Source organism: Schistocerca americana, chromosome 1 (genome assembly GCF_021461395.2).
Source record: "Schistocerca americana isolate TAMUIC-IGC-003095 chromosome 1, iqSchAmer2.1, whole genome shotgun sequence".
NCBI lineage: Eukaryota > Metazoa > Arthropoda > Insecta > Orthoptera > Acrididae > Schistocerca > Schistocerca americana.
Genome location: NC_060119.1, coordinates 1,088,488,631 through 1,088,499,888, shown reverse-complemented (window position 1 = coordinate 1,088,499,888; position 11,258 = coordinate 1,088,488,631). Strand labels below are relative to the sequence as shown.

Below are 11,258 nucleotides of genomic sequence, written 5' to 3'. Positions count from 1 at the left end.
TTGCCTGACAATATTCGCATCTCCTGGATAAAGCACATGATAGGACACCAGTGGGACCCTCACGACAATAAATGACGCCGAAATTGTTTGCAGAGAATGTTACCTTTTTAAAAATAAACCATTCTCCAAAAGGTACGGTAGCATTTCCTCTCCTGGGACCAAGGATATACACTGAAATGCGTTGCTATTTTGTGGCCAATTTCTACCGTGGTTATCATGCATGTAAGAAGGAAAAGCGAGGGAATTTGTTGTGTGAACAAGATACACACCACAAATTTCCAGAGGGGATTCGCTAATCTCACCCGACCCCACATTATGACAAGAAAAATTTCCCGTAGTACCGGTGTACTGAGTCAGGCTCTGTCGAGGCGAGGATACGCACTTCGAACTGCGGTCTGTACTCGTTTTTTTAAGGAGGTGCTTGGGTTGATATTTAACGCTGGCTGAATCCTGTGTTTCCCCAGCTTCATTGAAATGTTCATTCTCTCTCCATAAAGTACGGCAGCAGCGGGAAGTGGAGGGGAAGTAGGGGAAGAGGACAACCAGTGGCCTCCGGATGGCCGTCGCGCGCCCCAGAGGCTGCGGGCTTACGTAACCCCAGTGGCGGCGGTGGCGGTGTCTGCGAGCCTACAAATAGAGGCGTGGGTGCCGGCCGCCTCCAGCCGACATGCATCCGCGGACGCTCGCCCTGCTGGCGTCTCTCGCCGTCGCTGCTGTCTGTGGGGGCGGCGTCGGCGTCGTCGCACAGCCAGGTGAGCCGTCTCCGCACACCCGGAGGCAACACTGACGTAGCTATGGCAGAGCTTGAGCCACAAGCTGGCCACCTCATTGTTCGTTATTTATTTGTGGTGTAGATACTTGTCTGAGGTGCAACACAACCTATTGCGGTGCATAATTTGTGTTCATCCACTAATCTGGACCTCCCAATCTCACTAGAGACAATCTAGTGTTGGTGTGCCAGGTTTCCAGGAAGTTCGGTGTAGCAAGTGCAATAGTATTTCATAAATATGTCTAACGCGCTGCTTTTTTTATATCTCCATGGAGCAATGAATACTTAGGTGACAAAAGTCATCTGTTACCATCGAACACCGTGTCGAGCCTCCTTTTGCCCGGTGTATGGCAGCAGCTTGACGTCGCATGGACTCAACAAGTCATTAGAAGTCCCTGCAGAAATATTAAGCCATGCTGCATCTGTAGCCGCCCATAAATGCGAGAGTGTTGAAGGTGCAGGTTTTTGTGCACGAACTGAACTCTCGATGCCATAAATGTTCGATGGGTGACCAAACCATTCGCTCGAATTATCCAGAGTGTTCTTCAGACCAATCGCGAACAGTAGTTGCACGGGGACATGGCGCATTGTCATCCATAAAAATTCCATCGTTGTATGGGAACATGAAGTCCATGGATGGCTGCAAATGGTCTCCAAGCAGCCAAAAACACTCATTTCCAGTAAATGGTCTTTTCAGTTGGACCAGAGGACTCAGTCAATTCCATTTAAACACAGCCCACACCATTTTGGAGCCGACACTAGCTTCCACAGTGCCTCGTCGACAACTTGCGTCCATGGGTTCGTGGCCTCTGGGTCACACTCGAACGCTACGATCAGCCCGTACTCACTTGAATCTGGACTCGTTTGATCAGGCCACGATTTTCCAGTTGCCTAGGGTCCAACCGATATGGTCAAGTGCCCAGGAAAGGCGCTGCAGGAGACATAGTGCTGTCAAGGCACTGGTATCGGTCATCTGCTGCCTTAGCAGACTGTTTCGTCGGTTACCTTACCTGTTGGTAAGGTGCCTCCACATGAAAGAAGCTACCACGTATCTCCAAATGAATCCGCTGAACTCGTTTAAAAACCAAATAAGTGAACCGTATTACAATGTCAACGATTTGATACAGTACAGTAGAATATTTCTTTTATTTTTACTTATTTATTAATTTAACTTCATCTGATTAGGGTCTTCAGACCCTCTCTTACATCGGACCGTGGTCTTACTCATGCGGTGCCTTTTTATATCATAGTCAGCTAAGAAATTATAGTTTTAATGTGATAAATAGTATTAAAATGATTTGTGTGTCCATAGAAGCAACGTGATTAAATAATTCTGACTAGCAAAGTTAGTACTGCCGTAATTCTACCAATGCTGCCGCTACGACTAATATTAATAATAACAACAATAATGAAAGAAGTGGTCGCTGTAGAAAGATTTTATAGGTGTGCAAAACAGATGTTTTCAGAGACAAAGAGATTTGGGAAAAGAAATTTAAGGCGTTTGCACCAGCTAAAAATACTGGGAAACGAGGAAGACCTGGTGGGAAGAAGGACGTACAGGGATAACGAGTGCGGACAGGAACTGTGTTTGTCATTATTGTTGCTTCAGTAGATATCTCATTAACTGTCTTCTGAACTTGGGGATACGCTGAAGAGCCAAATAAACTGGTACACCTGCCTAATATCGTGTAGGAACCCCGCGAGCATGCAGAAATGCCCCATCACGACTAATGTCTGAAATAGTGCTGCAGAGAATTGACACTATGAATCTTGCAGGGCTGCCCATAAATCCGTAAGAGTACGAGGGGGTGGAGATGTCTTCTGAACAGCACGTGGCAAGCCATCACAAATATGCTCAGCAATATTCATGTCTGGGGAGTTTGGTGGCCAGCGGAAGTGCTTGAACTCAGAAGAGTGTTCCTGAAGCCACTATGAGGAATTCTGAACTTGATGGGTGTCGCATTGTCCTCATCTAATTGCCCAAGTCCGTCGGAATGCACAATGGATATGAAGGGATGCAGGAGATCAGATAGGATGCTTACGTACGTGTCATCTGCCAGAGTCGTATCTAGACGTATTAGTGGTTCCATATCAATCCAACTGCACACGACCCACACTATTACAGAGCCTCACCAGCTTGAACAGTCCCCTGCTGACATGCAATGTCCACGGATTCATGAGGTTGTCACTATACCCACACACGTCCATCCGCTAGATACAACTTGAAACAAGACTCGTTCGACCAGGCAACATGCTTCCAGTCATCAATAGTCCAATTTCGATGTTGACCGGCCCAGGCGGTGTAAAGCTTTGCCTCGTGCAGTCATCATGGGCACACGAGTGGGCCTCCAGCTCCGAAAGCCCATATCGATGGTGTTTCGTTGAATAATTCACACGCTGATACTTGATGGTACTGTACTGAAATCTGCTGCAGTTTTCAGAAGGGGTTCACTTCTGTCAAGCTGAACGATTCTCTTCAGTCGTCGTTGGCCCCGTTCTTGCAGGATCTTTTTCCGGTCGCAGCGATGTCGCAGATTTGATCTTTCACGGGAATCTTGTTATTCACGGTACGCTCGTGATATTGTTGTATGGGAAAATCTCCACTTCATTGCTATCTCGGAGGTGCTGTGTCCCATCGCTCGTGCTCCGACGTTCAGACTCACTCACATTTTGATAACCTACCGTTGTAGCAGCAGTAACCGAGCTAACAACTGCGCCAGGCACTTGTCTTATATAGGCGTTGCCACCGCAGCGCAGTATTCTGCCTGTTTACGTATCTCTGTATTTGAATACGCATCCTTACACCAGTTTCTTTCGCGCCTCAGTGTATCATTCACTTTTCGAATATAATGCGAGAGGTTATTCTAGAGTCGGGTTCCTGCTACTGAGAAGAACTTAGAGAATCTGCCTGAACGATGGAATGGGACGGAAATGATTTTACTCTGATGGGAACGCGTGTTTCCACCGTGTTATCCAGACAATAGCGTTAAGGTCGAGGAGAGATGTGAGGGACAGTGTACGTCAATAAGACAGTAGAGAAGACAGAAGGTATGGAAACCTCTGCGCGTGACTACCTGCAGCCAGGATAGCTGTGCATATGTGGTGAAATACGATCAAAGATTAAAAGTCACAAATATATCGAACGAAGGCATTCACAACTAGTTCCGGGAGCCGTTAGCCTTCCTGAGAAAGACCTTGCAGGATAACATCGATATAAGCAATATCTGGAAGTATAAGTCCCTTCAGGTCAAGAAGAAAGAACCTTTTATATTTTTTTAGGGCGTGGAGGGATACTGATACCTTCTTGCACATTGCAGTTAAGTGCTCAATCCAATTTACGCTTTCATTATTACTCCTAGACTCTTTTCTGATGGAAAGCAGTTGATATTTGTCCCATTTAGGATTACAGACGGTAGAGACTCCCGATATTTTGGGCTAATGAGCCTGGAATGATCATCCAGTGCCACTTAGGTTTTGGATGAATGGAGCTCTAACCCCATATTCTGCGCCTATTTTGATAGGGTGCACAGATCAATATTAAGATTCTCGATAGCTGTCGTCAGCTTTATTGGTTCTGGACTTAGAGACAACTGGAGGTCCTCAGCACACCTATGGTATTTGCATCAGAACAAATTGATAGCACATCATTGACATACAATGAAAATAGTATAGTATCTAATACCCAACCGTGGGTGACATCTCATACCACATGCCTACATTGTGACCTTATGATGCCAAACTTTCAGCACTGCTGGCGAGACGTCAGGTATGAGCGAAACCACTGCACAGCGTTTGAAGAGACACTTAGGACGCGAGATTTTGCTGCTAAAATGTCGAAGTGGTCGGCGTCAGAGGCCTTACTGAAGTCTAAGTAGCACATGATAGTCGCCTCTTGTGCATCCATGACAAATTCCAGGTCATCTGTTACCTTTATGTTGTGCTGCGATGTTGATGGAAACCTGAGTAGTATTCTTCTAGTAGGCTGTTTATGGTTAGGTTGTTTGTTAGCTGGTCGTGGTCTATATATTCCAAGGCCTTGGTCAGTGCGGGAAGAATGCAAGTAGGTCGCTAACCAGAGGATGCTGTGGCAACGTCCTTTTTAGAAAATTGCTTAAATATCTCTGTTCCCAGGCCTTAGGGAAAATACTTGTGGTTAAGCAGTGGTTGAGGATATCTATTTTAGTAGACAGTAGTGGATCAACAGTAAGCTTCATCATTTGGACTGTGATGCTATCGTGTCCAGTAGATGTTGATCTGGTACACGTGATGCCTTTATTGACGATATTGCAAGTAACATGCTGTAGATACAATTCTTCGGGATTATAGTCGTTTACCACTAATGAATGAGTCTATATTTTGTTTCTGTTTTAATTGTGGACGTAGGTAATGTGAAGTACCGGTTCAGTTCTTCGGCTGGGACAATGGGATCAGCTGCAACATCCACTTTGCCTACACCACATCCATGCACATTTTTCCGTAGGACAGCTGGTCTATTTCTGTTGTTAGTTAATGTATGGTCATATCCAAGTTTAGCATTTCTCACAGCTTGGCTGACTCTGCTCTGCTTCTGCTTGTAAGCAATATGATTTTCAGGCATAGGACGTGGTTTTTAAGCTCGATGTGTCGGGTATCTGGGATTCGTGAGCTGTTGTTCCACTTAGCACAGTCGTTCGAATTTAAAAAATTCACACTTCTGACGGGGTTCCAGTTCCTTTTATTCATCTTGAAGAATTACCTCTTTTCTTTTCATGTTGTTGTTGTTGTTGTTGTTGTGGTCTTCAGTCCAGAGACTGGTTTGATGCAGCTCTCCACGCTACTCTATCCTGTGCAAGCTTCTTCATCTCCCAGTACCTACTGCAACCTACATCATTCTGAATCTCTTTAGTGTATTCATCTCTTCGTCTCCCTCTACGATTTTTACCCTCCGTGCTGCCCTCCAATACTAAATTGGTCATCCCTTTATGCATCAGAATATGTCCTATCAACCGATCCCTTCTTCTAATCAAATTGCGCCACAAATTCCTCTTCTCCCCAATTCTATTCAATACCTCCTCATTAGTTATGTGATCTACCCATCTAATCTTCAGCATCCTTCTGTAGCACCACATTTCGAAAGCTTCTATTCTCTTTTTGTCTAAACTACACTCCTGGAAATTGAAATAAGAACACCGTGAATTCATTGTCCCAGGAAGGGGAAACTTTATTGACACATTCCTGGGGTCAGATACATCACATGATCACGCTGACAGAACCACAGGCACATAGACACAGGCAACAGAGCATGCACAATGTCGGCACTAGTACAGTGTATATCCACCTTTCGCAGCAATGCAGGCTGCTATTCTCCCATGGAGACGATCGTAGAGATGCTGGATGTAGTCCTGTGGAACGGCTTGCCATGCCATTTCCACCTGGCGCCTCAGTTGGACCAGCGTTCGTGCTGGACGTGCAGACCGCGTGAGACGACGCTTCATCCAGTCCCAAACATGCTCAATGGGGGACAGATCCGGAGATCTTGCTGGCCAGGGTAGTTGACTTACACCTTCTAGAGCACGTTGGGTGGCACGGGATACATGCGGACGTGCATTGTCCTGTTGGAACAGCAAGTTCCCTTGCCGGTCTAGGAATGGTAGAACGATGGGTTCGATGACGGTTTGGATGTACCGTGCACTATTCAGTGTCCCCTCGACGATCACCAGTGGTGTACGGCCAGTGTAGGAGATCGCTCCCCACACCATGATGCCGGGTGTTGGCCCGGTGTGCCTCGGTCGTATGCAGTCTGATTGTGGCGCTCACCTGCACGGCGCCAAACACGCAAACGACCATCATTGGCACCAAGGCAGAAGCGACTCTCATCGCTGAAGACGACACGTCTCCATTCGTCCCTCCATTCACGCCTGTCGCGACACCACTGGAGGCGGGCTGCACGATGTTGGGGCGTGAGCGGAAGACGGCCTAACGGTGTGCGGGACTGTAGCCCAGCTTCATGGAGACGGTTGCGAATGGTCTTCGCCGATACCCCAGGAGCAACAGTGTCCCTAATTTGCTGGGAAGTGGCGGTGCGGCCCCCTACGGCACTGCGTAGGATCCTACGGTCTTGGCGTGCATCCGTGCGTCGCTGCGGTCCGGTCCCAGGTCGACGGGCACGTGCACCTTCCACCGACCACTGGCGACAACATCGATGTACTGTGGAGACCTCACGCCCCACGTGTTGAGCAATTCGGCGGTACGTCCACCCGGCCTCCCGCATGCCCACTATACGCCCTCGCTCAAAGTCCGTCAACTGCACATACGGTTCACGTCCACGCTGTCGCGGCATGCTACCAGTGTTAAAGACTGCGATGGAGCTCCGTATGCCACGGCAAACTGGCTGACACTGACGGCGGCGGTGCACAAATGCTGCGCAGCTAGCGCCATTCGACGGCCAACACCGCGGTTCCTGGTGTGTCCGCTGTGCCGTGCGTGTGATCATTGCTTGTACAGCCCTCTCGCAGTGTCCGGAGCAAGTATGGTGGGTCTGACACACCGGTGTCAGTGTGTTCTTTTTTCCATTTCCAGGAGTGTATTTATCGTCCACGTTTCACTTCCATACATGGCTACACTCCATACAAATACTTTCAGATTTCTTTTCATAACTGCTCGAAAACAACTTGTTGTAAAGCTCTCCTCGACCCGAAGGCCGGTTTAAACCCCACGGTGCTTTCGTGGGCGTGGCCCTGATGCAGATAGGTTGTACTTGCCTACTTGCGAGCTTCTGGCTGATTTACCCAGCCAGTTACAGAGGGTCCTACAATATCGCACTACGGTGCAGTTTATAAACCAGTCGCTTAAAAATAGCTTAACTCGAAGAACCCTAAGTCTGTTTCCAGAACTATGGAATTATTCGTATGATTACAATCAATGTAAGATGCATTTAGTACTGTTGTCTCCTGACTTGAAGGACAATTATTGCTTACTGCATTTTTGATGCCGAAGATCCCTGGTTAAGGTACTGCTTTGCTGAGCAAATATATCATGAACCGATATCTCTTGGAATGCATCTTGTTCGCTTCACTTCTTCGCCCCTACTACCGTGAACCCAAACCAAAATAGTTTCTTTCGAGTATCTGTGCTATTAAGAGCTCACATACTGCAAAGGTTTTACAACAAATAATGTTCCATAATTTGAACGATGATGCTTACGTGTTGCGTGATGGTATTCGCAAAAACGCAAATCTCAGAAATTACGGATATGGGTGTACCATTTACCGGACTACAAAATCAATTAGGACAAGTGAAGCAGTTATATGCAGCACCATAAAAGAAATGCTAGGCGTATCTGCAACGCAGGTTCACACGAGAGAAACATAAAATAGAATCAAATTGTGTTTACTTTGCCACTTCAAACGAAGCCAGTGTCCTACCGAAAGGCTGATTGATTGACATTTATCGTAGTCTAAAGCCGTTCCTCATACGTCACAACTGGGTTAAAGCCGTTCCTCATACGTCACAACTGGGTTAACCTTATGGAGAGTGCTAACTTAAGACATACGTGCAGACTTTCACTGCTAAATGTTACTGGACTTTGTGCTCCTCGCCAATCTTCAAGTATTCACGGGAGATGATCGTATGCCAACCCGTTATGTCTTGGAAATAAGAGTTACTAAACGGTGTAGGGTCATTGTTAGTCATCTACGGTCTAAACTCTTTGAATAGCCATAAGTAACTGCAGCATGATTCTCCAAAGAAAATAATACATTTTAATGTCACTTCCTCCGTGGTAAGGAAAACATATCCAACGATGCAATTGTTCAGCTGCTAAAGTTGAAAGGGAAGGCGTGACTGTGCCCCACGATTCTGAGGGGCTCCAGAATGGGCATTAAAATTGTCCCAGAATGAGAGGTTTCCTCACAAATTAGTCAGTAGGCTGATAATTGTCGTTAACGGATAGATATTCTCTGAGTGTACCCCTTCTATTAGGAAAAGAAGGAAGGAAAGACGGAAGATTAATGCTGACATCCTGTCGACGTGAGGTCATTAGAGACGGAGCATGAAGTCGGCTTGAGGAGGAAATCAGCATTGTCTCTTCCAAGGGAACCACTGCTGAATTTACCTACAGCGATTTATGGAAAGAACAGAAACACGACTCTGGTACGGCTAGACGGGGAACTAAACCCCGATTCTTCAAAATTCCAGTGCTTCACAAATGTGCCATTCCGATCGATCATTCCTGATAGTGCTGTTGTTTCGTTGTATATACCTATCGTTAACCGTCTACAGTGTGTTACAATGATGGCATATCAACATCACATAAAGATGACTGCTTGTACTACTGACGAAAGATTTGTCGTAGCAGTTAGTGTGCGTCTGCCAGTCGACCTTCAGCTGCGTCCTCTCAGCGTGACAAGTTTCATCAACATCGATAAACTCCGTTGAATTGATCGACCTGTTTGCTGAAAATGTGTTCTTCCGCTCCGCAGTAGGCAGATCTCCAGCGTCAGTCTCATTCCTGTCCTGTCACACCGCATACGGAACTTCTTCACACAGTGCACGCACATATGTTCACTAAACGGCTCTTCCTCTGTCAGGAGTTGATGTAACCTATCACAATGTAAGGATATAGATCAACGTCGGAACAGTTTCTTATTAATGCGAGAAAACTCATTTATCTTACAACAGGGTGCTATATAAACGGCTGTATAACAAGTGTATTATCCCGATAGCTGCCTTTCTGGAAAAATTCGTATAACTCGGACTTAATTTTCTATCTCATCTTCAGTGATCCTTAGGGTTCTGCTTTCCAGAGTCTGTATTCATCTTTTAATAACTGAACGCTGGGAAGTGATCCTTTTTACTTTTCTTAACTCTTTATGGCCACTTCAGCATAGCTCCATAATTATAAAACATATTACAACATCAAGTGAATAACAATTAAAAATAATGAATAGTAACAATAAGATGTTTGCGTAAGATGTACATTTCAGTTGGAAATTAACTAGGTATTAATCAGTAGTGATTTGAGAAAACAATAGGGAACGCAAAAAAGTGAGTGTATAACGGGTTTCAATGATCCTTTCCTGACAGAGATTACGTTAATTACATTTCACCTACACAGTCGTTAGTTACTAGCGGAAAAATTCTTCCAAATATTCAAAAATAATAGTGAGATGCTGATGTAAATGCCTGTGCCATCCATCTCTTTACATCGGTTGAAGAAAGATGAACATGCATTTGAGAATACGATGTTATGAAATTCTAGTAATTATAGCACAGGCTTGACAAAAGGAGCAAAATAGGTAAGCACTCCATTCATGATTTAGTACTGATATTCATCAACTCTCAATCAATTTTATCACATTTACGTATAAATAACAGTTGAACAGCTTTAAGGATCGAAAACTCTTACACCTGGTACTGCAAATAGTACTCAGAATAAATGACACTTACGTATATCGCAACACGTCAGTTCTCTCTGTAAACCACAGAAAATTCAGTACCTGTGGTTCGATCAGATGAGTCGAGGTACTCATTCCGAAGTTATTGTCGGATCTAAATATGACCTGTCGCACACGAAACCATAGATCTTGGTTTTCAGGTAGAACACTGTCCATTATGTGCTGTATGTCCGCCCCTGGTAGCTGAGTGGTCAGCGTGACGGAATGTCAAACCTAACGGCCCGGGTTCGATCCCTTTATCACCATCATTTCATCCTCATCGACACGCAAGTCGCCGAAGTGGCGTCAACTCGAAAGACTTGCACCAGGCGAACGGTCTACCCAACGGGAGGCCCTAGCCACACGGCATTTCCATTTCCATGTGGTGTATGTTTCGTGCTTATCCTGTTCAGCTCAACTAATATCATTCGTCGTTAAAGACTACTTGAAACCTACTTCTGTAGCTTCCTATTTGTTTTTCAGAGCGATGAGTTATTCCAGCACAACAATACGTATCCTTAGGAGGTGAATTAGGTTTGGATGTGTGTTGGTAAGCATGTTTGACGATTTTAAGTAATGGTCGATACACTATTAAATCCTTGGTAGTTTCAGTCTGGACATGTGGGACATCTGGTACAGTTGTTCTGTCAAATATATCGTGGTACTGACATTTTTCCGTACAGACATGCATACATACATCCTCTGTGGGTGATACGTGAATAAGAGGGCGTGTCTGCGTAATTTCACTGTGTGGGGATGGAACCCTAATATCGCGTCGGAGCTCCGTTTACCCATCATAGTGCACCAACTCTATGTGGCTTAGATTCAACAGTTAGTTGGAATCCCCTACAGAAGTACTGAGCCACGCTGCTTCTATAGCCGTCCATAATCGCGAGTATGTAGAAGGTGCAGGTTTTTGTGCACGAACTGACCTCTCGATCCCATAAATGTTAGATGGGTGGCCAAACCATTCGCTTGAACTGTCCAGAACGTTCTTCAGACCAGTCGCGAACAATCGTGGCACGGTGACATGGCATATTGTCGTCAATAAATATGCCATCGTTGTATGGGGACAT

At 45.6% G+C, this 11,258-nt stretch overlaps 1 protein-coding gene across 1 annotated transcript in view; it reads left to right on the top strand.

The window, feature by feature from the left end:
* Nucleotides 1–656: 656 nt before the first annotated feature.
* The window catches only part of LOC124550327 (loricrin-like), a 60,700-nt gene continuing 50,098 nt past the window's right edge, over nt 657–11,258 (top strand). Inside the window, exon 1 of the mRNA XM_047125303.1 lies at nt 657–752. Coding sequence (XP_046981259.1) covers nt 668–752 — 85 coding nt within the window. The 5' untranslated portion in view covers nt 657–667. The remainder of the gene's footprint in view (nt 753–11,258) is intronic.